The 27,087-nt window shown below is 44.5% G+C and overlaps 2 protein-coding genes across 9 annotated transcripts in view; one reads left to right on the top strand and one right to left on the bottom strand.

The window, feature by feature from the left end:
* ralgapa1 (Ral GTPase activating protein catalytic subunit alpha 1) overlaps window positions 1–21,599 on the top strand; it is a 75,261-nt gene extending 53,662 nt beyond the window's left edge. For 4 of the 8 annotated variants that reach the window (XM_029729816.1, XM_029729815.1, XM_029729820.1 and 1 more), the window contains 4 exons: window positions 1,883–2,041; window positions 2,773–2,900; window positions 14,469–14,593; window positions 17,881–21,599. In XM_029729816.1, coding sequence (XP_029585676.1) covers window positions 1,883–2,041; window positions 2,773–2,900; window positions 14,469–14,593; window positions 17,881–18,032 — 564 coding nt within the window. In that variant the 3' untranslated portion in view covers window positions 18,033–21,599. Of the gene's footprint in view, window positions 1–1,882; window positions 2,042–2,772; window positions 2,901–14,468; window positions 14,594–16,226; window positions 17,544–17,880 lie in introns of those variants that run through there. The other 4 variants (XM_029729818.1, XM_029729822.1, XM_029729817.1 and 1 more) reach the window with 4 other exon arrangements.
* Window positions 21,600–21,726: 127 nt separating this feature from the next.
* insm2 (insulinoma-associated 2) lies at window positions 21,727–24,174 on the bottom strand. Its single transcript, XM_029729824.1, has one exon. It carries the CDS (start codon window positions 24,034–24,036, stop codon window positions 22,366–22,368), a length of 1,671 nt encoding a protein of 556 aa, XP_029585684.1. The 5' UTR covers window positions 24,037–24,174; the 3' UTR covers window positions 21,727–22,365.
* Window positions 24,175–27,087: the final 2,913 nt, after the last annotated feature.

The following is a 27,087-nucleotide window of genomic DNA, read 5'->3' as shown; positions in this document are numbered from 1 at the left end:
AGTCAAATTTCTGCCCTGCTACAGCTGCCCCGGTCAACTGTAAGTGCTTTTATTGTGAAGTGAAAACGTCTAGGAGCAACAACGGCTCGGCCGTGAAGTGGTAGGCCACACAAGCTCACAGAATGTCACCGCCGAGTGCTGAAGCGCGTTGCACGTAAAGATCGTCTATCCTCTGTTGCAACACTCTCTACCGAGTTCTAAACTGCCTCTGGAAGCAACGTCAGCACAAGAACTGTTTGTCGGGAGCTTCATGAAATTGGCTTCCATGGCCAAGCAGCCACACACAAGCCTAAGATCACCATGCGCAATGCCAAGCATCGGCTGGAATGGTGTAAAGCTCGCCGCTATTGGGCTCTGGAGCAGTGGAAAAACGATCTCCGAAGTGATGAATCACTCTTCATCTGGCAGTGCGATGAACGAATCTGGGTTATTGCGGATGCCAGGAGTACGCTACCTACCCCAATGCATAGTGCCAACTGTAAAGTTTGGTGGAAGAGGAATAATGGTTTGGGGTTGTTTTTCATGGTTTGGGCTAGGCCCCTTAGTTCCTGTGAAGGGACATTTTAACGCTACAGCATACAATGACATTCTAGACGATTCTGTGCTTCCAACTTTGTGGCAACAGTTTGGGGAAAGCCCTTTCCTGTTTCAGCATGACAATGCCCCAGTGCACAAAGCGATGTCCATACAGAAATGGTTTGTCGAGATCGGTGTGGAAGAACTTGAGTGGCTTGCACAGAGCCCTGACCTCAACCCCGACTGCGAGCCAGGCCTAGTTGTCCAACATCAGTGGCTGACTTCACTAATGTTCTTGTGACTGAATGGAAGCATATCCCCGCAGCAATGTTCCAACATCTAGTGGAAAGCCTTCCCAGAAGAGTGGAAGCTGTTATATCAGAAAAGGGGGGGACCAACTCCCTATTAATGCCCATGATTTTGGAATGAGGTGTTCGATGTCCAGGTGTCCACATACTTTTGGTCATATAGTGTACGTGTGGGTGGTGTGGGGCCCCCCAAACCCCCTTGTTTGTCCCAAATTTCACCCCATTTCCTATGTAGTGCACTACTTTCGACCAGAGCCCAATAGTGCACTATATAGGGAATAGGGTGCCATTTTGGATCACATGTCTGTCATAGTGAGGGGCCTGGAGCGTAGCTCTCGCTCCTGCTCCCCCTTCACCCAGCGGTCCGCGCTGCACATGGCCATAATGTAGCCAAATTAGATCTGGTCGTGGCTGTCCCCCTGGTTAAACTCATATCATGACTCCTCAGCAGCTGATTGGATTTGGAGAGGCTGGAGGAGATGCTATCCAACAGAGCAATCTGCAGCTAGACACTAAACCATGTTAACCAGACACTAAAGCGTGTCAGCTCAGCCAGCGAGAGAGCGGCCAGCAGGCGCGCGCACACACACACACACACACACACACACACACACACATTCAGTCTCACACACACTCCAGCCCCGCATATTTATTTGTTTGTTGTTTTGACTAGTACCGTTCCCCCATCTCCCCACAGACAGTGACAGGCGTATCGAAGGTTGAAGGCTGAGAATACATCCACACCCTCTGGGTCTTAAGATTTATGAATGAGGGCTGCTGATGTGATATGTGAAGAGGGAGATGTTTCATGCAGCAGCTAACAGCCATCTGCTCTGCAATGGATGAGGATTACATTTTGTGAATTGCTGGGAGGAAAGAATGAGTTTCCTATTTGTTGAGAGCAGAGGATGAGAACAAGGTGCTATACAGGCCTCTGCCATGTGAATGAATTACATGAACTTGAACACTATTTTTGAAAACGTCAACATTGACGTCCACTCACCCTGTTGCTCTCTCTCATCTCTTCCCCTCTCCTCCTCTCATCTATGTCCTCCTAGCTACGCCATCTTGGGAATGACGAGGTGCACATCGTGTGGTCGGAGCACTCCCGAGACTACAGGAGAGGCATCATCCCCACGGAGTTTGGCGACGTCCTCATCATCATCTACCCCATGAAGAACCACATGTACAGCATCCATATCCTCAAGAAGCCAGAGGTGGGTTCAGATCTGTCCCACATCCACCCGAAACTCCCATGTCAGATGTTTTCTTCATCACATTAACATTAAGGTATCCTAGATTCCATTTCCTGTCATTGCCCTTGAGCAAGGCACTTAACTGCTTAACTGCTCCAGGGGTGCCGCATCTTGACTGACCCTGGCTTCTAACCCCTCCTTTTTGTCTGTGTTTCTCGTGGGGGGTTGGATTAAAAGCAAAAAAATAGAAATGTCTTTGTTCTGAAAAATGACAATGGACAATAACAGCTATTCCTGCTGCAGTGTTCTATTTTATTTGATATATATATTCTATATATCTCAAATAAACATGTCTCGCGGCACTCCTGCTTCCTGCTCAGTTATGTCCGGACTAATCGGGTCAACAGGATTCTTAGAATTAAATTGCGGTATGGATATGGCTAGAAGATGGGTCTGTCCCTTCAGAGTCTGGGGAAATGTGGAAAGATGGCCAGATAAGGACAAAAAAGAGGTCTGGCTTTCATGAAAGTCAATTCTGGCACTGAAACAACATCAGCCATAAAGTGCTTTTATGTTATTTTATCAAATGAACATTGCATTCCCTGGGATCTGAGAGACGAAGATCACTATTTACTGTTATTGGTTTATAAAGTTTCTTATATCGTTCTGGCTTTATCTAATCAATGGTAACTTCCGGTGTTGTTTTCTCTTTCTCTCTCTTCGTCCCTCTTTCTCACTCTACCCCCTTCCAGGTCCCATTTTTCGGGCCGCTGTTTGATGGAGCCATAGTGGATGAGAAGATCCTTCCCACCATGGTCCGGGCTACAGCCCTCAATGCCAGCAGGGCTCTAAAATCCCTCATCCCCCTCTACCAGAACTTGTATCCTTCCCCATCTCTCTACCCTACCTCAGCCCTGTCCAGCACACTGCCTGTAGGGGGGAGATAAAACCACAATACACTGCGTGATCTGTTACGCCTATCCTCGACAGTGGCTAGTGCTGTCACGTTAACGTGTTTGTTGAGCTTGTTATTTTTCACTAGCAAGGGAGATCAGTAGAGTGTGTGTCACCTTGCTGTAGAGACGGGCAAAGGAAATAGGTTGACAGACAGACCAGCTCCTGACTGCACTTCAAGCTAAGGAGACGTAATGGTAGAACAGCGTCTCTGTCGATCGATAATGATCGATGTCTCATCCCCTTCCGCACTGTATTTTTCAACATGCAGAGCTTCACATTCTGCTTGGTGCAAAGAGGTGACAGCATTTTTCTCCAATAGACCGCAGGAGCCTCTGATCATTGCCCATCGTCTCCTAACCATGATTCAGAGCAATTTGCTTTTGAAATGGTTTGGTAGTGATTTCTATTTTGCCGCCTCTACTTTGATTCACACCAGTGCCAATATCATGGCTGCTCTTAAAAACATGAATTTTACTTGATCCCTTTGAATGGTACATTTTTGGAGTGATTACGTAGCTTTATTTTTGCCAAATTGTTTCAATATTGTTTCAATAATGAAATGCTTCAGTAGCAATTTCTTTCTCGTGGCCTCTCTTTCTTTTCACTTTGAACTCACCATTACAAATAGCATGGCTTTTAAACTCAGTCCATCACTAATAGCATGTCTTTTAAACTCTGTCCATCACTAATAGCATGGGTTTTAAACTCAGTCCATCACTAATAGCATGGCTTTTAAACTCAGTCCATCACTAATAGCATGGGTTTTAAACTCAGTCCATTACAAATAGCATGGGTTTTAAACTCAGTCCATCACTAATAGCATGGGTTTTAAACTCAGTCCATTACAAATAGCATGGGTTTTAAACTCAGTCCATCACTAATAGCATGGCTTTTAAACTCAGTCCATCACTAATAGCATGGGTTTTAAACTCAGTCCATCACTAATAGCATGGCTTTTAAACTCAGTCCATCACTAATAGCATGGGTTTTAAACTCAGTCCATTACAAATAGCATGGGTTTTAAACTCAGTCCATCACTAATAGCATGGGTTTTAAACTCAGTCCATTACAAATAGCATGGGTTTTAAACTCAGTCCATCACTAATAGCATGGGTTTTAAACTCAGTCCATTACAAATAGCATGGCTTTTAAACTCTGTCCATCACAAATAGCATGGGTTTTAAACTCAGTCCATTACAAATAGCATGGGTTTTAAACTCAGTCCATTACAAATAGCATGGGTTTTAAACTCAGTCCATCACTAATAGCATGGCTTTTAAACTCAGTCCATCACTAATAGCATGGCTTTTAAACTCTGTCCATCACTAATAGCATGGCTTTTAAACTCTGTCCATCACTAATAGCATGGGTTTTAAACTCAGTCCATCACTAATAGCATGGGTTTTAAACTCAGTCCATCACTAATAGCATGGCTTTTAAACTCTGTCCATCACTAATAGCATGGCTTTTAAACTCTGTCCATCACTAATAGCATGGCTTTTAAACTCTGTCCATCACTAATAGCATGGCTTTTAAACTCTGTCCATCACTAATAGCATGGCTTTTAAACTCAGTCCATCACTAATAGCATGGCTTTTAAACTCTGTCCATCACTAATAGCATGGCTTTTAAACTCTGTCCATCACTAATAGCATGGCTTTTAAACTCAGTCCATCACTAGTAGCATGGCTTTTAAACTCTGTCCATCACTAATAGCATGGCTTTTAAACTCAGTCCATCACTAGTAGCATGGCTTTTAAACTCTGTCCATCACTAATAGCATGGGTTTTAAACTCAGTCCATAACTAATAGCATGGCTTTTAAACTCAGTCCATCACTAGTAGCATGGCTTTTAAACTCTGTCCATCACTAATAGCATGGCTTTTAAACTCAGTCCATCACTAATAGCATGGCTTTTAAACTCTGTCCATCACTAATAGCATGGCTTTTAAACTCAGTCCATCACTAATAGCATGGCTTTTAAACTCAGTCCATAACTAATAGCATGGCTTTTAAACTCACACCATCACTAATAGCATGGCTTTTAAACTCACACCATCACTAATAGCATGGCTTTTAAACTCTGTCCATCACTAATAGCATGGCTTTTAAACTCTGTCCATCACTAATAGCATGGCTTTTAAACTCAGTCCATCACTAGTAGAATGGCTTTTAAACTCACACCATCACTAATAGCATGGCTTTTAAACTCACACCACCACTAATAGCGTGGCTTTGAAACTCTGTCCATCACTAATAGCGTGGCTTTTAAACTCTGTCCATCACTAATAGCGTGGCTTTTAAACTCTGTCCATCACTAATAGCAAGGCTTTCAAACTCTGTCCATCACTAATAGCAAGGCTTTCAAACTCTGTCCATCACTAATAGCATGGCTTTGAAACTCTGTCCATCACTAATAGCATGGCTTTTAAACTCTGTCCATCACTAATGTTGGATCTTTTGAATAGTAACATATTTTTGTCAAGTAGTTTCAATATTGTCCAATAATATCGCTGTAACAATGTTACAAAATGTACGTAATGTCAATATGAACGTTAATGCTTCAGTATATTATACCTTGACTCAATAGAAAAAGCCTCCAGCAGTTTCTATGCCATGTAGAAATACACTCAAATCTATAACCAAGTACCACTTTGCCCTCCAGTCCAGTTTGCTTCTAGGTACTGATTTATTTTATTCCTCCCTGGAAAGTGCTACTATGTTGACCACTCAAGCTCGCATGCTTCAAATCCCCACCTCTAAATACTCTATCTCAACCCTCTAACCCCTCTTTTCAAGCTCTTCTCTTTTCAAAAAAGGATAATACTGCTCGAAGACAAAGCAAAAAATAAGGGGGTAAAAAGCCATTCGCATCTGCCATGTTCTCGGAGCGAATGATTGTTTGGCTCGGCTTGAGACTGCTCGCAGCAATCTCACCCGTGTGTGGGGGGGAGGGGGGAGCAGAGCAGGGCTCGATACTGGACTGGGCTATTGATTGGCGTGAGTTGCACCGGTCGATGGGCCTGACAGCCAGAATTACAGTAATCTGTCATTATCGACGGATGTCTTTCCAGACTATCTCTCTATCTGCCTCCAGCCCTCTTTGTTTTGTTTCTTCCCCTCTTTTTTTATTTTCTTTTACTTCAGCTTTTCTCACTCTTTTGACAAAATGTGTGTGAGGGGGGACCGAGATCTTGTCTTTCAGCAGGCAACTAATTGAAGTCTGTGTAAGGGATGATTCATAGCGATGTTTTAAGTGTGTGTGTGCGCGGTCGCTGCTTTCGTGTTTGCGTGTTAAGGGAGATGTTCTCTAAATGCCTTCCACTGAGGGGCTTTTAGGGAGCACTGAGGCAGAAGGAATTGAGTGGTCCCACTGGACCAGCAACACTGTGACACTGAGCAGTACTTAGTTACCTGTTGATAGAGCAGCAGAGCACAGCCAGTAAACGGGCGGGCGGGCATGTTGGGCCACTCTCTCCTTTCATTCCTCAACAGTAGATGTACAATGGTTCTGCAACAACAACACCCCCCACCACCACACCACCACCTCTGACGGATCGTTCTTGTACAATGTGAACAAACAGCATTATTGACTATGATGATTGTAATGTCGTTATTAGTGAAATCCACTGGAGAAAAGGATTTCCTGTCTTCCTCTAAGGATGATTGGTTATTTCCTGTGTTCTGCTGTGTTCTGGAATGAGTCCTTGTTTTGTTTTACGGAACAAATTTAGCATTCAGTGCTGTAATTTTCCTTTTTCGATTAGGAAACAGGGTGCAGCGGGTTGGAAATTGAAGACTCGACCAATATACTATTGAAAGGTGGAATTACATATTGAGTCCCTATTTAATAATGTATGATCTCTGTGAGTGGACTTGAAATCAGGTCAAACTGCGTTACAGCAGCAAACTGGAGCTTGTAGTGATGGTGTGACGTAGGTTAGTTCCCCCACAATCCCCCTGGAGTGCAGCGGTGCCCAACCCCGGAGCAGCTAAGTGATCCTGTTCATAAAGGAGAAGACTGGGTTCTTTATCTCCTCCAGAGACTGCCCGCCTGCCGACCGCCTTGCTTTGTGAAACCACATCAAAAGAGCTTTTTCTCCTCTTATTCTTTTCCTCTTCGTCCTCTGCGTACCTTTTCTGAACGGAGCAGCGCCAGGGGATGAAGCCTGCTTTTTTGTTTGAGTCGTAGTTTTAGATGTTGTGAACACTCTCTCTCTGTCCGCCATCTATCCCTTTACCTCTCTTTTCTCTCTCTCCTCTGCCTCTTCTCCCCTCCTGCACGCGCCCGTCGACCCCGCTCTCTCTTCCACACTAAGTTTCAGTTCATGCTCTTGGCCCCGGGGCTCGTCCATCTGCCTCCACTCACTGATCCCTCATTTGCCATGACTGTGAAATCAGTGCTTGGAAGGGAAAAAAGGGCCCCCTTTTTCTGCTGCTGGTCTTAATGTCTGGTGGACTCAAATAGCAGATAGCTGCTACAGTACCTGGCGTCAGGCAGCGCTGCGAATCATGGCACATCATGGAGCTGCTGGGCAAACACAGGCAGAGAGAGGCTCAGGGTAACACAGGCAGCATAACCCAGGCCTCTATCCTATCGCAGATATCAGGCTTTTGTTGCTACATTGCTAAGAGTAATCCAAGGGTCATGTAAACAGCCAGTTTGGAGATCTGTTCTGTGGCAGTCACACACACACACACACACACACAAATGCACTCCCTCCCAGTGTGTTTGGGGGTAGTGTGATAAAATGATTTTAGTGTACCATCTTGGAAAGTTGTTAGCTAGCATAGTACAGGATAAGTTAACCATATGCCTGAGCGGCGCGGCAAACGGAGTGACCACGCTGGTTAGTTAGTGTTAGAATGTTTGGGTGTGATTAGAGCTAGGTTGACCTCTCTGGCCGTAGGGCCAGGGGCTCGACCATCCACCCTCTAGACCACCTCTACAGCCGGTGGACCATGTGGTCTGTCTGAGGTAAAGCCCCTTGATAATGTTCAACAACACAGCCTCTGGTCTCCCTCTGTTTTGCCTATCTGGTATGTGTGTTTAGGAGTATAGGGGACTGTCAAGCTGTTTGGAAGGCAGACTAAAATGTAACTGTGTGAGCCGCGGCCATCTTCCATCTGTCAGTGGCCGATTGTGGAGCCGGGGAGACAATGTTGGTTGTGGAGGAGGAGGGGAGAGCGGAGAGTTGCTAAGCGGCTTCCCCATTGGCCCTGCCAGTCCAGTGGTTTGTGTGCGAGCCAGTGAGAGAATGGCGGTAGGGACAGCCACACAAACACACACACACTGGCTTCTGATTGGCAGCAATCACTGCCCTGCTGCTGGGGTCAGCATATGGTGGAGCGTGATAGTGGAGGGATAGAGGGAGCGTTGGGTCAGTGCCTTCCTCCCTCTGCTCTGGCTCTGCCTTTTCCAAAGGCAACTGAGCTGATGAAAGCTTTGGGCTTGGGCTCCTTTTGTCCCTTCGCTCTCCCCCACACACAACCAGGCCCAGCCAAACGCCTAACGAGCAGCGCAGCCACACACTGCTAGCTCCCACAATGAGCCCCATTGTATCCCAGTAGCACTGCGGCCTGCTGGACTGTGTGTGACGGGGGGCTTAGCTACTCGCTAATTGTTTCCTGTCAAAGTATAAAAGGGGGGAGTAAATAAAGAAACATAGGCTGGGGTCACAACTAATCGCTCTCTCCCACTCCTCTCCGATTTTGTTTATTTTCTGGCTGGCTTTGACCCTAGCTGCTCTGTCCTCCTGACCTCTGTGATGCTGATGATGACTCTGGCTGCATGGAAATATACTTATATTTATTAATTTAGCACAGACAACATAATCTGTACACTAATTCAGATATGTCTCTCGACTACCATGCTCGCTCGTACATTGTCAGCCAATTGAATTTAGATAAGAAGTAGATCTGATTATCGATCTAATTGCAGTCTAATGTGAAATTATATATCAAGATGCATCCATGAGCACATTGTTCTTTTCCTATGCATAATTATCATCTTAATGTCGTACTATTTATACAGTTGATATCAGTCAGTGTTTATGGAACGTCTTCAACCTTGTTTTTATCTCCTAGTTAATCATTTTCTAGTTTTCCAGCTATGTTGTTGTGTTGCCTCTTTCGTGCCTCAGCATCAGAACTGTGCTCACACATAAGCTAGAGGCATAATGGGGATTGTTTTTATAAGAAGGTTTGTTCTGTCAGCCCCCCTCCTGGTTGGGGAAAGTGGGTAAACAAGCTAACCCCTTGGGGGGCTGGGAGGCACGGATGTGGAGAGCGGGCTCTCTGACAAGGTGTTTAGGATTCGCCGCAGGTTGGCTACAGGCGCCGAGATGAGGTGTGTGTGTGTGTGTGTGTGTGTGTGTGTGTGTGTGTGTGTTGGCCACGGGTCAGTTGCATGCTGTATGCTCGTAGATGAGCTGCCTGACTGGTAGCCCACAGCCTGAATCAATGCAAACTACCTGTGACCCATCTAGGCCCAAGACCACCAGCTGCCTGGATAAACACTAGAACCACATCAGAACAGAACCAGTCTTCACACAGTAGCTGTTGTTGCTACTATAGAGCTGACTGTCCTAGATCATTATAAAGACAGGCTTTTTAAGAGCACACATCTCTTAGTGGCTTTCAAACCTCAACAACAAAAATAATTGAAAAGGTTAATGTGACGGCGTTGAGTCCTCACTGTTGCATCCTTTAGGAATGTGTTTTTAAACCAGTAGAGAACTGCACTATAATAAGGAAATGTATCATCTGATCTGTGGCTGTACAGTTCAAATTAATAGAATATATACATGTATTGGCTGTATAAAACGATTTATAACTGATTCTCCTAAATACAGAGCACAGTCCAGGTGGAAAACAATTGACAGTAACGCATGTAAACTGCTCCACTTTCTGCAATTCATGAATCATAATTACCAGGTACGTGCGTGTATATGCGTTTGTTCATGCCCGGGATAACATTAGCACTCCCTCCTCTGTGCCCTTAAATGTTACATAATCGTTGAATTTGCGTCAGCAGGCACACGGCGTGAGCAGTGAGCACCGTCTCACCATCGGACGGGGGGGAGAGAGAGGCAGAACGGGCGACAGATAAATCAGGGCTGCAGGTCAGGTCCGCGAGCAATATTTCACAGGCAGGCCAGGCCTCCAATTGGGTTTGGTAGGAGATTAATAGGAGTGGATCTGACTCCAGAGGGCCCCAGATCTATGTCTGTGTGGCCCCAGGCGGAGAAGCATTAGCTGGGCTATCTCTCCTCTCATCTGGGGGCTGGGGATGGAGCGAGGGGGGCATTGGCTGTAATGACAAGGAGGGCTATGGCAGCCAGCCGCAGCACCCTCCATCCCTTCGTCCTCCTCCCAGTAATAAAATCACTGTTAGGGCTTCGATATCACAGCCATCAGATGGGGGAATAAACCGATTACCCTGCACTTCAGGGCACACACAGATTTCTGTAATCATAGTCTGTAAAAGTCCTTAAATTAAATTATGTGATGTTTTTTTCTTTCTCTCTTTCGGCTCTGTTCTCTCTACCATTGCCCTGTGGCACAGAATAAAGCAGGTAGCTATACGAACGCTGCCAGTCAGAATCACTGATGTTGGGCCCATTTCTGCTACCCCATATTATATATATTTTTTTAACCATCATTCAATTTGATCATTCTCGTGCTGTGAGATAAGCAGTGGAGTCCTAGGATTCTTGTAGTCGCTGGTCCGATGACTAACGCTGGTCACGCAGGTGTCTGTGGTTATTTCAAAGTACCGGAGCTACGTCCAAAATGGCATCTTATTCCCTATATAGTACACTACTTTTGAACAGAGCCCAGAAGAAATGTATTGTCAAAAACCCCGACCTTCACCAAAACCCTATTGTTGGGCCATTTTACTGTTCGGGATGCTTCAGTCGATGAGCCTAATTGTCAGTAGATGTTGAATGTAATGTGCGTTCTAAACTGGGTTGATGATCATGTCCATATTGTCTCTCTGCTATTCTAGTTGGGCCCCAGTGGCCTGGCTGGCACATTGCAGAGCTGTATTGAGGCAGTGTAGAGGGACAGTTAGTGAGACATTGGGAAATGTGTCCTCTCTCTGTAGCTATGCTCTCGTCTCACAATAGAGCAGTGGGCTCTCCACATTCTGCCTGCGTTTTCTTTCTGAAGATGCCAGCAGTGCAACAACACCCCACTGAGGACCGCTAGGTTAAAATAGAGCTTGATGTGGTGTGAGAGGGGGAATGAGCAAGTGTACAATTAAAAAAATCCTCTCAGCTGGTGTGTGTCTGACACCCTGTACGTGTCAGTTCGGTCCCCTAGCTAGGCTTACACCTCTCCCCTCTCGTTTACAGTTGTAAATACCAAGGGTCCATACGGTTTGGAATAGTGCCACGTTAAAACAATTCAATGCTAGCTATTTGACTCATTGGGCACCACAGCCTGATATGTGCCCTCTGTACAGCTCATGCGTATTGTCTGCATTAACTGACGGGTCAATTCTCCCGACGACTCTTCTTTTTACAGATGAAGTGTGTATTTCTTCTTTTCTTTTTCCAGTTTCAGTTGTCATTATGTGTGTGCTCTGAGGTTTGTAGCAGGCCAGTGATGGGCCTGAGTTCTCTCTGTGCAGCAGGCCAGTGATGGGCCTGAGTTCTCTCTGTGCAGCAGGCCAGTGATGGGCCTGAGTTCTCTCTGTGCAGCAGGCCAGTGATGGGCCTGAGTTCTCTCTGTGCAGCAGGCCAGTGATGGGCCTGAGTTCTCTCTGTGCAGCAGGCCAGTGATGGGCCTGAGTTCTCTCTGTGCAGCAGGCCAGTGATGGGCCTGAGTTCTCTCTGTGCAGCAGGCCAGTGATGGGCCTGAGTTCTCTCTGTGCAGCAGGCCAGTGATGGGCCCGAGTTCTCTCTGTGCAGCAGGCCAGTGATGGGCCCGAGTTCTCTCTGTGCAGCAGGCCAGTGATGGGCCCGAGTTCTCTCTGTGCAGCAGGCCAGTGATGGGCCCGAGTTCTCTCTGTGCAGCAGGCCAGTGATGGGAGTGCTGCTCTGCTCTGCTCAGTGGAGAGACCGACGCTCTTGGCCCTGAATCTCCAACTGGAGAGGAGAGCAACGGATTGTTTAGAGCAACACAGTGCTCTGGAGAGGCTGGCAGCTCTCTCCTCCTGGCACACTCACTCCTTCATAACGGGGAAGGAGGGAGGGAGGCCGGGCACAACAAAAAGAGTGATCAATTTGGAGGCTATCAGCAGCAGCATGTTCTGTGTGCTGAATTAACACAACGCCAGGGAACTGTTCCTGTAGCCCACCACGGTCCACACACACACACAGCCTCCACCACACGCGCACACACACTCTCCACCACTGATAATGTGCTAACAAGCTCGCTTCTGGTGTCTCTTCACTGGCAATTTGTCCTCTTTCCTCCGAAAGCCGGGAGTTGAGCGCGGTGACAATGACATGCTCGGTAGGAGGCGGGGAGAAGCCAGGTGCATTTTTCCCTTGTTGCCTTTTTGCCTTTCATCCACAGGGAAAATGAGTTTCTGGTGATACACAAAAGCCCCCTTTCTTTTCCCCCTCTCTCCTCTCCTGCTCCACTCCCCACTCGAGAGACTGGAAGGCTGGAGAGAGAACCATGCACATTCTCTAAAGACACTTTTCTTCTTTAACAAGCTGTTAAAAGTAATGCCCATCAAATTCAATTCCAGTATATTTGTAGCCGGCCAGGGCATGTTTGATGGTTGAAAAGATGTGTAATGCAAAAATCTGTTTTTCTCTTCGCCTCGTTTTTTTTTTTTTTTTAAGACACAAAAGAGCATCTCAAGTCAACAGTGCAGAGGATTAGTTGTCGTGGTGATGGGTGGCATTAGTGACGCAACACCAGGGCGAGTTGGCGGACACACGCAGAGCAGGGACAGGCGAAGAGGAGAAAAGGAGGCTGAAATGATTACCATTAAATAACCCAGCAGTGGCGCTTCTACGGCTCACTCCTCTCAAAACTGAGGTCAGCCACAGCTACTGTTGTCAGACAATGCATGTTGGGCTACCTACATACAGGTCCCCCAACGCAGCACTTCACACAGTAACGTGTGTGCAGTGAATGAGGGTTATGTACAGTACTGATACTATACACTCAGACAGGCATGTGTCCTAAGAAACACAGGTTCTGCTACTGGGTTGGAACATACTTCATACAGTAACCTGCCTGGGTGTCGTTGAATGAATCAGGGTGATGCACTGATGTCAAGACCCAATTGACACGCGCGCACGCACACACACACACGCACTGATATGTTTTTCATTTCATTGGAGCGGTTAAACTGTAGAAAACCTGTTGACTTGATGAAGCACTGTGTTGCAGAATCTGCCTTTTCCCCTCCATCTCAGACATCCATCCAGAGAGGTGATTGGTTGTGTTGTTTTCCTCCCGGTGTTAGTGTGCCCTGGTGTCAGAGTGACGTGTTGGAGCCGTGTGGGGCGTCTTTGTCTCTAAGTGGCATGAAGAGGTGAGGTGTTGGCGTCTCATCTGGTGGCTGCTGGCTGACGTGCATTAACTTGTTCCTTCATTATTACTTTGACACACACACAGGCGCTCACACAGAACACACACCCTGCTCCAAGGCCTTCTCACAGCCCTGAGTGGCGTCTTTGATAGCTTTAACAGTGAGCAGGAAGTGGGGTGCTGGGAAAAGGCAGGTGGCAGATCCACTGGAGTGCTGTCCTCCCCCCGCTGTGCAGCCTATCACACTTTACCATGTTAGACGTCAAACTGTGTGTGTGTGACCGTTTAACAATGTTTTGCTGCTGTTCCTTGTGTCAGCGATCGCCAGGTGGCTCCTCACCCTGCGCAGTGAAACACTCGGCTGTTCCCAAAATATCCTCTCCTCTTCCTCACTCCAGCAGGAGAGGGTCCTCACCCTTTGTCTCTGTCACATGCGCTCTCTTTCTCTCTGGTTGTCTTTACCTCCCTCTCTCCACTTCTCTCTAGCCCCTCTGCCTGCTGTGTTCATGTGGGAAAGCCATATGCAACATCCTAACTAATCCAATTCAATCCATTAACAGAATACCATCATTTTTACTTAACTGGATAATAGAGACAGTAAAAAGGCCATTGTTGCCAAATGTCATGATATTGAAAAGCCAGTGTTGGGTTCCTAACACACTTTTGATATTCTGGGTTGGACGGAGATGGTTGTGACTTGTCTCTCTTTACCTAGGAGCTTCTAATGGCAGTGGATGGTTGTCATTATGAGCAGAGAGTCTCTGATTAGGGAGACTTATTTGGTTCACACACACGGGAAGAGAGGGTAAGATTTAATCACAACTCTGTAGAATAAGTATGTGGGTACAATGCTGCACAGGTAATGCAGTCCCGAAGGGCATTATTTACAACCTCATTTTTTCCTCCTGGTCAGTTTCACATTTTCTATGAGATTGTATCTCCCTTTTGTCTTCCATACTGAATGACCTTTGACCCTTGACCTGTGGACCAGCTATGAGGAGAGAGCCCGTTACCTGGAGACCATCGTCCAGCACCACCTGGAGCCAACCACCTTCGAGGACTACGCAGCGAGGGTCTTCTGCCCAGCCCCCTACCACCACCATCTCTCAGACCCCGGTATGACACACTCTCTACTCCCTCTACTCGGTCTGTAGCCCATCACAGTCCATCTTTCATATACTGCAACCAGTGGTGGAAAAGGTACCCAATTGTCATACTGTAGTAAAAGTAAAGATAACTTAATAGAAAATGAAAGTCACCCAGTAAAATACTACTTCAATAAAAGTCTTAAAGTATTTGGTTTTGAATATGCTTAAAGTATCAAAAGTAAAAGTATAAATAATTTCCGATTCTGTATATTAAGCAAACCAGACTGCCCAATTTCCGTGTTTTTATTTTTTTTATTTTACGGATAGCCAGGGACACACGCCAACACTCAGACATCATTTACAAGTGTGTGAATTGTACCATTTTCCTGTCCTGCTAAGCATTCAAAATGTAATGAGTACTTTTGGGTGTCAGGGAAAATGTATGGAGTAAAATTACATTATTTTCTTTGGGAATGTAGTGAAATAAAAGTTGTGAAAATATACATACTCTAAAAAACTAAGTAGTACTTTTAACGTGTTTTTACTTAAGTACTTTTGTAGTGTTAGTTAGCAGTAGAGAAGTTTGGCCTGTTTGAGAAATTATCCACAAATTCTTCTGTGTAGTTACGAGTTTTGGCGTTGAAAACCTCCTTCACTTACTGCAATAACCTTAACCACACTAGTTCTGTCTATGCACCTGTCGTTTCTTTATGTATTCTGTAACAATGCACACCAAGTGTTTCCCCTGGACAGACCCACCCTCCCCCCCACACACTCACACGGAGCAGTTAGCCACGTCTCACACTCCCCTCCATAGCGTAGTGCCCTCTCTCCCTCCACAGTTAGGGCCCCTCATGGAGTGATAAGTGCTCTGCCAGGACCTGGACTTGTTTGGCTGACACACCTGGTCTCATGGTCCAACATCACATTGATTCTCTCTCCAGCTTCATTGTCTCTGCTCGGTGGCGACAGGCTACATCACATTGATTCTCTCTCCAGCTTCATTGTCTCTGCTCGGTGGCGACAGGCTATATCACATGCATGCCGGAAATGAAAGGGTCAGTCAGCCGGAAGACTTGTTCTTATATCCAATCTTAAAGCAGAGCATTATACTGTGACACAGAGCAGTTCTCTCTGTCCTCTTCTTTCTAATGTTAGTCATGGATGTAAGGTGTGTGCTTATTAAAAGCAGTAGCTTACATTAAGACAGTAAAATAAATACAATATTGAATTTTTTTCAAAAATCCCTAAAGATTTTCAATCTGTCCATGACATTGCTTTTTGACAGTTTGAATTTGCGACCCTTTCATTTGTAAAAAGATGCATGTGTATTGTACATGGGTTTTTGTTCCGCACAGTGAGAAAAATAAGTATGTTTTGTGGCTGAAAAATACCCCAATATTATTCTGGTAATGTAATTATGTCATTGACCTGTGCTTTAACACACGTTAGTCTCCTAGTACAGAATGTGATGAGTGTCTTTCAGCCCTAAAACCTTGCCTTTGTGTTCATAACACCAGTCCACCACGGACTCTGTTCCTCTTAACCCCAAATGATCATATTTCTGTTTTGTTTCTTTGTTTTTTATTTTTATTCCCTTTCTTTTTTTTGGTTTTCCATTTTTATTTTTTTGTTTTATTTTCCTTTGTTTCCCCCTTTAGATCATAATCTATCACTTGTGTATATCTAAAGGTAAGACTCCTGGAAACCCCCGCTCCCTTCTGATTCACTTGTAACAATGTTATGAGCACCCTACTTTTCCCCATACCTATCTGTCTCTCTCTCTCTCTCCACTGACCAAATCTGCTGATCTCAATCGTTCCCTGTTTCTTGTTTCTTCTCCATCATGTTGTCAGATGAGTGTCTTAACTTTAACATTGAACCACAGACCTTGCATGCTTCCACCATAACAGGCTCAAGCCTTTTCTCGTGTTGTCCTCTGTTCATCATCACTCCCACTCTGAATCCTGTGTTTGATTCTAACCACTATCTTCCTCTGTGTGTTCCTGAGCATGAATTTACTGGAGCTCTGCTTTACCTTTATACACGTGTGTTCACTACATCTGAAATGTTCAGTAATTGTTAGGCAGTCAAGTCTGTTTTATGAGCGCAGTCAAGTCTGTTTTATGAGCCCAGTCAGAGCACAGTACAGTTGCTCTCTATACTCATGGACTGACAGACGCACACACGTTATGTAGCCATTGAAGATGGCTGGCCCTGAAGATCAATATTTAAACAGCGTAAACGTTGGTAAGTAAGTGGAATCATTGCATTAATGCGCCAGTCAACGTGTGTGTGTGTGTGATGATGTGTTTAGGTGGTGCTTCTGCTGTATTTGTTCTCTGTGCACCTTCTATTGATTCCCCCTCTGCTCACACCTCTTATCTTTTCTCTCTCCTGTTGTCTTCTTCTTTTTGCGTTTTTCCAATCCTTTCCTTGCTTGCTCTACCCCGCTGTACCGCTCCATCCCTGCCTACTCCTTCAAACTGCTTCATTACTTCCTCTTCCCTTTTCCTCTCCTTACCCATTTTCCAATTCACCTCTACTGACCTCTGTTGTCCTGTTGTCTCCTCTTCTACTTTCTTCTCCTCCCCTCTCCCTTGTGGCTTTGTGGCTTCTCTTCATCTTCCCCACCAAAGAGAGCTTGATATTTCTGCTCCTTCCCAAAACTCCACTAGAAAACATTGGGCTCGGCAAGGTAAAGGGCAAAGGCTTGAAACGGAAGGTCTTTCATGCTAGCTGTGAATGGTACGCTAAAACATGAACACGGCAAAGTACCTTTTTTTCTTGTTCCTTCTTACCCTGTTTCCTTCTTCTTTAGTGTCCTGTGTATTGTTCTCTGACGGTCTAGGTGTCATATCCCTGTGTTTTAATATTACCACCATAGTTGTTTGGATTCATTTCATGCACATTGATGCTTTGATTCATCACAGTTAAAAAGAGCTAACTGTATTCTCTGTATAATACAGTCACTAAAACACAAGTCAAAACAATGATTTTCAAAGAGATGTAACACCTCTACCACTACAGTAGAAATTAAAGTGCATGTACTGACTTTCCCCTGGCTTTCCTTAGACTAAGGCTAATATGAGCTGGGGACTAACCTCAGAAAGGCAGGGTGTAGACTAGAGGAGTATGATCCAGTAGTATTTGGCGGGGGGGGCAAGCAGCTGGCCCTGCTTTCAGCATTGCTGTTTTATTATTGACTGTAGTGGGTTGGCTGGGCAGGTACGGGGGGACTCTTAATGCCTGTGCTCTCCTTCCCTCCCTCTGTTTCTTCCCCTATCCTTCATCCCTCCCTCTCTCCTTCCACAGGCTCATGCCTCGAGAGTCAGGAGGGAGGAAGTCCAGCAGCAGTGCAGCTAGACGGGGCCGACCAGTTAGCCTCGCCAATGTCTCCTCGTACTAGCAAGAGCCGCATGTCCATGAAGCTCCGACGCTCCTCCGGCTCGGCCAATAAGACCTGATCGGACATTCCCTCCGCTGACCGTCCTCCACGCAACACCCTGCATGAGGTCACAGCCTTCACTCTCTGTACTGAACAGCTAGGACTGCACTGCAACTACCAGCCTTTACCTGCTAACAGTGCTGCATCGCATGTTATGTACCCCCACTATATGGACATGCCTGCCCTGCAGGGTCAGAATCAGCATCACCCCTACTGCACCACCCTTCCTAGATGCAGGATAAGGCCTTGAACAGAGCCAGACCCTCAGGGGCCAGCCCAGGGGCCCCCAGGACTTGTGCTAGCAGGGCCTCCAACAGAATAAACAAGTCCCCTGGGCAAGGTTAGCTAACTATGCTCACTACCACCTCAAACTTTACGCTAAATATAATATACTTGGATATATAAAAGAAGCAGCATCGGTTTGGTTTTGTACAGAAAGCATAAAGGCAACATTCATTGTAAGTCGCATTGTTGATGGTTGAAATCACTTGATATTAGACTGAGATGGTGAACTACAGTGTGGTCTTTCTCTGCTGTTGTAGCTGAGCAGAGTGGCTAATATCCTGTCCTCCTGGTTCTCTGGGCCCCTGGCTCTGGGCCCCTGGCTCTGGGCACCTGACTCTGCACCCACTAGGAAAGGGATTGTAAGAGTTTGTAAGAAAGGACAAAGAAACACAAAGTAAGAAAAGCTTATTTGTCATATTTGGTCACTGTGTCCACCGTGAGACAAATGTGTATATATATATTTGTACTATATTCTGTATATACAGGAGTTGTCACTTTCTTTACGCTTGGACTGAAGCAATGTCAGCCAGTGTTCAAAGATGAGATGAAAGTTTTGAAGTTGGAAGAAGTTTCTTTCTAGAATTGTGAGATGGAAATTGTTTGGTTAAAGTGAAGCACTTACGTTTTGGTTTTCACGCTGAATGACCAACTGAGTTTGACTTTCTGAGTATAATATTCACTACTGTTCTTTTGAGGGTCACATGTATTTTTTTTAATCGAGATTGTAAAATTGTTTTTCACCTGATAAAGAATGTTACTGATTATTTAGTTTTGTTCATATACAATGTGTTGTATTGAACCAGCCCTTTTTTCACTCATGATGACTTATTATATATATATATATATATATGAGAATACATATTTAAGGTGTGTAGTGTTGAGGACCATATCTGGTCTGTACATATTTGAATATAGCTGGCCAAAAAAAACTAAACGTCTATTACCTTCAAGATACGTAGACCAACGGTTGGATGTGTGATCAGGTCTTCTGCCTCGGACGTCATCACAAAGCTTGCCTGCTGAAGTTGGCCAATACAACACTGTACTGTAGCTTTGTCCACAGCTAGAAGAAAAAGCTCATTGCTGTTATGGTCGAGTGTCTGTCTGTGCAACAACACAAATGAGGATGGAAAGAGGACCATCTCCTATGTTATGGAGACATTCCCTCCTGTAATGTATTGGTATTAACACAGTATGTACTGTATAGGAGCTTAAACAACCATATACCGTTTCTTGACTCTCCAGCTCACTAATAATCACCTAAATTAAATCTAGACAGGAAGTATTGAAAATTAGCAAGACGATTGTCTATTTTTTGCAAATTTGGACTGCGAGGGAATATAACATGTTTTCAGTGTGGCCCTCTGGACCTCGTTGAAGACCGAATGCCGTCCCTGGGGCAAAATGAATTTGACGCCACTGTTATTTATTTGGGTTCTTCTGAAACTCCAGCTAGGGTCTGCAGGTGGGCTTCACAGCAAGCTAATGTGCTACCTGTCTAGAACACTTCTCTACTGTCCACTTCATGTATTGTAGCAGGTCTTAATCGTGGTCTTCCACCCTGGCCTGCTTCTCAAACAACACCTGTACCTGGGTCGTTCTTGAGTTCCGATCGTATTTTGGGAAGAAAAAAATATTTTTTCTGTATATTTTTTATTTAAATGTATTTGGGTACATCTTTCCATTCTAAATCAACTAATATGGCAGCTTAATGACTAAATAATGTTTACCATTATGATAACATTGTGCCACCAGTAGGAGGAGTAACACCGATGAGACATTTTAGGTTGAGGATTTTCTTGTAAGGTCATTAAAAATATAAATAATTTACTAAAGTGATATGATTAATAATTTTGCTCACAATGTAATTTCCCTTCATTTAAATTGAGTAACACCTGTTGGATTTAAACACCAAATTATCAATGGAATCCTCAAATTTATGACATACTAAAAGGGTGTGATTCGCTCAACATTTTCTTTAACATAGACCCCTCCCCCAATAGGTTTGCCACTGGAGGGAATGCTCAAGGTCGTTGTATATCTTTGCAATGAGTGATTATCCAGGCGGTAACACCACTGACATAAAACTGATGGACAGTTTGATCTATACCAGGGGTGGGCAAGTCCAGTCCTCGGGGGGCCTGATTGGTGTCAAACTTTTGCCCCCACCACAGCTAACACACCTGACTCCAATAATCAAAGAATCATGATCTTCAGTTTAGAATGCAATTAGTTTAATCAGCTGTGTTAGATATAGGGATGGGGGAAAAAGTGTGACAGCACTCCGGCCCCCGAGGACTGGAGTTGCCTATCGCTGATCTATACAATCTATTAAATACTTTTGTTCACTTTCTAGCATTCAAAATAATCGATCTCTAAATCCTCAAAACATGTCAATACAACTTTACATCACTACTGGAAAAAAGCCAATTTGCTTATCCTAAATGCATTAAACAATGCATAAACATAACGTTTTGCAGTATACAGGACTTAACATTGTTTTACTATTGATAAACCGTTCCCTATAAACAAAAACATGTATGATGTGTAACTATTTGTCATTTTAAAGTGTGTTTCGTGGTTGCGAAGGCAAGGGAGGCAAATCCCACTGCAATTCAAGAACGACCCACCCCTTTGTCACTCCAGTTGCCAACTGTGTCCAACTTTACGACACACTAGCAGAGCAAACACGCATTTTTATCTTTGAATTCTGCTATTATTTTGTGCTATACTTTATCTTTATTTGCTTTCAGCTATAGGTTCTCTCCTAGAGAGGAAAGGGATTGTAAATACCTGTTTTGGATCTTTTTGGTTGTAATATCTTTTAAAAACTGCTGCCATGTCTAAGGTCAAATCCATGTTCTTTTTGTGTTACGTTTGAATATATGAGCTTGAAGTCCGTTCCGATAGTTATTATTATAAGATGACCGAGGATAAGAACTTGCCAGAGAGAGTGAGGAAATCATGCTGCATTCTTACTTAAAGCTGAGGAGATTTGGATAAGATTGGTTTGCTCTCTCCCTACACTCAGATGTGACTGAAACTTGTACATAGTGTAAAGTAAAAAAAAAAAAGACTTGCTCATTTATGGAGTTATACTGTATGTTACTACTGACCAAATACTGCATGATGCCAGTAGGCCTACTAACTGCATGTGTTGGTATAACATCTACACACACGCGCGCACACAATCACACAAAATGAAATAGTATTGGCATACTTGTATCTATACATTTGTAATGGCTGTCCAGAAAGGGAGTGGGTGTGCAATGGAATTTGACAATAAAAAGTATTCTTACCACCTGCTTGTTATTGGAATAGCTCTGTGAAAATCTAATCAAATACTGTATAGTAGCCATCATTATTATGCACAGACTTGTGTTTATTGACAAAGTAAGTTTTGTTCATGTTCACTAGGCTACATATTGAAATACAACATAATTGTAACCATCGTCATCATGAAGGCATTTATTGAGCAATTACATTTTATAGAATAAATACATTTTTAAACTCACTAAAACAGTTTTATACTCTAACAGGTAAGCTTGATTTTCTGTATGAAAATACATCTTGATAGCCTTGCTGGTTTAGAAATAAATTCCACAACTATACTGAACAAGCACATTCAATTTCCATAGGAACTACATGTAAGATAAAGGTGGTGAGGTCTGATACTCTTGAGATGGCCCATTCACAGGACCACCCTCTTATTTTCATTACATGCTTAAAATGACAGCTCTTGGTTATTTAAAACATTGTATATACCCATTTTCAGTGTTAAATGTTTCAACAATCATTACACTGTAAATCAATCAATGTACATTAGTGAATAAAGGCCAAAAGCAAGTGTTAAAATGTGGTCCTAGTGGGCTGTCGGCTAATCTGTCATTGCAACAAACCAAAAAATACCATTTTGTAATGAAAATAGGCTATTGTTTTTGACCTGATCAGGTAGTATAATAAGTTACAATACAATCACATGGTGTACAAAGAAAACACATTCATACTTTCATATGTAGTAATGAATGAATCCACTTGTTGCTCATGGGTTACAGTAGACTAGGCTACTAGCAGCCTGGCCGGACTGCCATCTGTAGCAGCATCACCTGCCGGTTCTCTGTAGGGTGAGACTTGTTGATATGCCTCGTGAGCCCAGGAGAACTGAAGAAGGTAGAGGGGCAGTGCTTACAGGTGAATATCTGTTGATCTCCCTGTGTGAGGTCTGGTCTTATTAAGTCTGGTCTTACCAAGTCTGGTCTACCCGCAATCTTCCCTGGATTCATTAGAATGTCGTCTCTCATTGCATGCCAAACTCTGTGCTTGTCCCGAATTTCAACGGATGGGAAATGGGCACCGCACAAGTGACAGGGAAACGTGATTTGCCCACTCTCTATCTGGTTATAGGGCGAGACTTTGATTGTCTCGTGCGCCGCAAGATGTTTCCTCAGATACGCTTGTCTTCGGAACTTCTTGCTGCAATAGCGACATTCGTAAATCTCCTCAACTGTCCCGGAGTTCTGTAAGAAGGGAGAGGCAACGTCAGTCTCCGGACAATGCATTGTGCTTGAGCTGTCACCCACTCTGATGTGCAGGTCCATGCTTTTCTCTGTGACCCGGTAGCGCGGATCGAAGGGCGGCGGACTCTCCTGTGCCCTCCTGAGTAGCTGCTCTTGTCTGTGGGAGCTGTCCACCGTGATGGACCGCTGACAAATGGAGCTGTCCAGAGAGACGTGGTGCTGATTGTTAACTCTCAACTCGCTCGCATTCTCTTTCCCTTCCACGGATGTCCTCTCGTGCAACTGTGCCTCCGGTTGTGACTTTTTTGCGCTCTGTGCCTCTCCGTTGTTAACCGGACGAGGCTTATGCCACCTGCGATGAGAGGCCAGGTTGGCAGGACAGCTGAAAACTTTGTCGCACTCGGGACAGCGGTACTCTATGCGCACAATCCTGGAGCACTTGTGTTGTGCGAGGGAGAAAGGGTCAGGGTATTCCTCTTTGCAGAGCTGGCAGATGAATTCTCCCAACGGTTTCTTATTACCAGAAGATGCTGTTGCTGCTTTAAATTCAGGGGTCTCCTTCTTAATTCTCAGCCCAAGCACTGGTGAGGTGGAGATTTCATCCTCTAAACTGAGCTTCCTGATCACTTTAGGCTTTTTGGATGCTGGCTTGGTCTTGCGCTCCGGCTCCATGTACGTGCGTTTCATAGCATGATGGAGAGACGGGTAGAGGTGCACAGGTGGGTCGAATTTCATATCAGAGTGTCCAAAGGGCGCGTGATTTAGTAGAAGTCTCTCTATTGAGGACACGGGCGTGCTTATCGGGAACGGCTCTGTCACGGTTGGTGAACTCATACACCGGTCGAAGAAAGATTTTTCCAGCTCGGTGCCAACTGGTTTTATCGGGCTATAGGAGAGGTCAGCCCGGCCAGGAGATCCGTCATGGTCCGGTTCAGTGAGGGGATAGTTTAGGGGGTATTTCCCAAAGTCCTCCCTGATCTCCACCTTGTCTGCGCTCTCCGGCAGCTGAACCTGGTCCGCTTCAGCCGGGTCGCTGGTCCATGGCTCTCCAAATGTACCATCCTCGGATAACGGCACAATTGGGCACGCATTTGGCACACCAGTTCGCCCCTCCGGTGTATGCACAGGCATGTCCACTTTTGGAAGTTCGTTGTCATTACGAGTTCTGTAAGAAGCCGCTGAGCCGCGTTTGCTCCTCTTCACTAAAAATCCTCTGGGCATCTTAACGCCGGAACAGAACAGTTCCTGGGTCAACTTTGAAGTGCCGTTACGCGTGAAAGAGCACTCGCGGTCGCTTTCTGATAGGCGCGCGGGCGAGGTGACTACTGACAGGTGAAAGGGACAGAGGACACTGCCACATCGACGATCGTGGCTTGTTTTTTATCTTTGGGGTCGCCTTCTGTTTTTTTTGTGAAGTCACGGTTTGTGGCCAAGCCCTGTCCAATCAGCACGGACAGTGGAGTGGGCGACGCTCGAGCGTTTAAGAGACTATCCAGTTACAAAGGCATTACTAATGTGGAGTGGATTATTATAAATCAGTTACACACTTAACATTTTATCATCCCATTGGTTTTCCATGTTCTCCTTAATAATAACCCATCAATAACGTTACAACGTGCCTAGTGATTCACGATTTGCAAGATCGGATCAGAAGATGCCCTAAAATGTTAAATGAACGCTATCCATATTACATTGACATTAGTAATGTATAACAATAAAAAAACGGACCATGCAGTTATATGGTTTGTGATTTTTCAATGTTTTCTCTGTGATACCGAGATGCTTTGGACTATACTATCTCGTAGACAGTCAAGTTTCTGCAAATACATGAATGTCCTTTAGGAACAGTATGTGTTTAATAAACTAGCCAAATGCAAGAAAAAGCAGACTGACCTCCAGAATTTGATCAAATATTGTTGGAAATTACAAAATAAGAAATAGCTCATAACATTTTTGTTGAATCCTAATAATGTCATTGCATATGACTAATATTAATATTATGCCACAAATACAACAAGGATAGGTCGTTATTTCCTAAATCATGTTGATTATAATGGAGTGACTCCCTCTCTCCAAGCAAAGTGCGTAATGAATGAATGATTTGCTTCCTCACGCGCCTAACCTTTCTGGGAATTCTTTATTAGGATTTGAATTATCCTGCTGTTGATAAGCGACTAGCAATTAAGATGACATGATTGTTTTCGTTTTCTGTTCTGTTGGCATGCCGCGTAATTTATAGCATTTATGAGAAGTCTGTTGTCTTAATCTGTCCATTTGATGCACTTTACCTGCTTTCTCATTTGTTTTGTGGGGCTGCAAACTGTGCGCGCAGTAACGAATGTAACCGCGCGATTAAGCCGTTTAATTTGAGAGGCAGCTCTTCCAGATGCAATCTTTCAACAGCCATTAGTAGGACCTAACCTATGCCAACAATGTTACAGCAACATCCATTAGACTTACGAATGCTCCCGTTGAGTAGCCTATATACGTCTCCTTAACAGACATCTTCATGTTTTACATTTGTGCGTGATTTTACCAACTGTCATTAAAACTGGGTACAGTGACTCGGATTGGAGGAGCCCAATTAGGCCTATCAACAATAAAACACAGATGTTGTCCCTCCAAACCTTTTATCTGTCGCCTGAATGCAGATAGTTTTTATTCAAACAGATCCCCATATCAGAATGATATAGCCTAGGTAGTGCCTAAGGTGGTAAGTACACCTACGTTCATCGATAGCCCTGCCCTTCATGTTAATGTATTCAGCCTTTAGGTCTACTGTGTTTTTACAAATGGCCATCCTAATTTGTCAGCATTCAGAACCAGCCTATATAAACCTGTAGGCTATTTAATCAGTTAAGGTCATAAGATAATGAGATGTGCTATTGCTTTTTTCATTAGGGACGTAGCACCCTATCTGTCCTCTCTCTGTTGCGTTATCGATGGGAATATCTAACAGAATATCTCCGTGTCCGTGTTCCCTAGTGAGACCAACGCGCTATCTCCGCTGCAGAAGGTTAGGGATGCTCACGGCACTGACAAGAGAAGATAATTGGTGGCGGAGACCCAACCCACCGATAACCTGCCAGCGGGAAAGAGGGCATTTACGTTTCTCCTGCCCTCCTTGCGAAGCTGGGAACGCAGATAAGAGATCAGAGAAGCAAATACATTTTTATCCCGGGGGAGCGTATCGCTCTGGCCCGGGTGGTTTACAATATGCTGTGCCGAGTTGGTTCGTGGTTAGGGGGCGTCCCTGGAAATTAATCAAAGCGGATGAGCGTGAGAACCGGCACTTCCTTTTGACGTGCGCTTGACAAGGGCCACCTCGGGAATTAACATCCAATGCAAATTCAGTGGAAATCAAAATTAGGCTTTGCATCAAGTAGTATTAAAAACATCTAATATATTTTAATTGTGGGCCTACGTTTGCATTATTTATTATAGGCTATTTTAGCAGGCTATGTCATGCATAGTCTACGCCTTGTTTAATGAAAGGAATCTAATCAACATTAGGGAAACATTTACAACACTATTTGTTCATGACACTCATAGGCCTATGCTACTTCGTTCAGAAATTGAACTTTTGAAATATTTTTCATTGTCAAAATGTTTAAAAAAAATTGTTTAGACCTTGGCCGGATTTTTGAACGTTTCTTCTTGCTAGATAGACTTACTGCTTGACAAGATTAGCCCCGATGTCAGATTATTGAGATGTTATGTTTGATCAATGCCTTCCTCTAATCCCACAGACTGCTGAAAATGAATTTATTGATTTTTCTTTTTCATCCGTTTTAAGTATTACGTCTGGACTACAGCCTGGCATGTGGTCACAGTGGCCTATAATCGCTTAGTCCTTATAATAATATGCATTTTTTCTGATGCTCTTTGTTTTTATGTAATCGCTGTTGGGGACCTCGTACTACTAGCATTATATGATGTTTAAGTGTGTGTGTTGGATTCAGAGTCGGCTCTCTTGTTAGTGCGCGGTGCGGTGGACTTTCAGCACCGCGGGAGACGGACAGCTCCAGCCTCAGCTCCAGCCCTGCAAGATTTGGCAGCTCCCTGGCCGACAGATTGCTCAATAATTACATTTTTGATTGTTCTTAATTAGCACTCATGTTCTGCCCCGGCCCGTTAGAAAGACATGGACAGTCTTGTTTATGACTTAAACGGAAACATATTACGTTCTTTCTCTTTTTTCATTATTTCATTATTTCTCTCTGTCTACATGTAGTCCTACCTAGCTAGACTAATATAGGCCTACTGCTGTAA

The sequence above is a fragment of the Salmo trutta genome, chromosome 33 (assembly GCF_901001165.1).
Source record: "Salmo trutta chromosome 33, fSalTru1.1, whole genome shotgun sequence".
Lineage (NCBI taxonomy): Eukaryota > Metazoa > Chordata > Actinopteri > Salmoniformes > Salmonidae > Salmo > Salmo trutta.
Note: the sequence above shows the minus strand (reverse complement) of the source record. Positions and strands in the feature narration are given on the sequence as shown.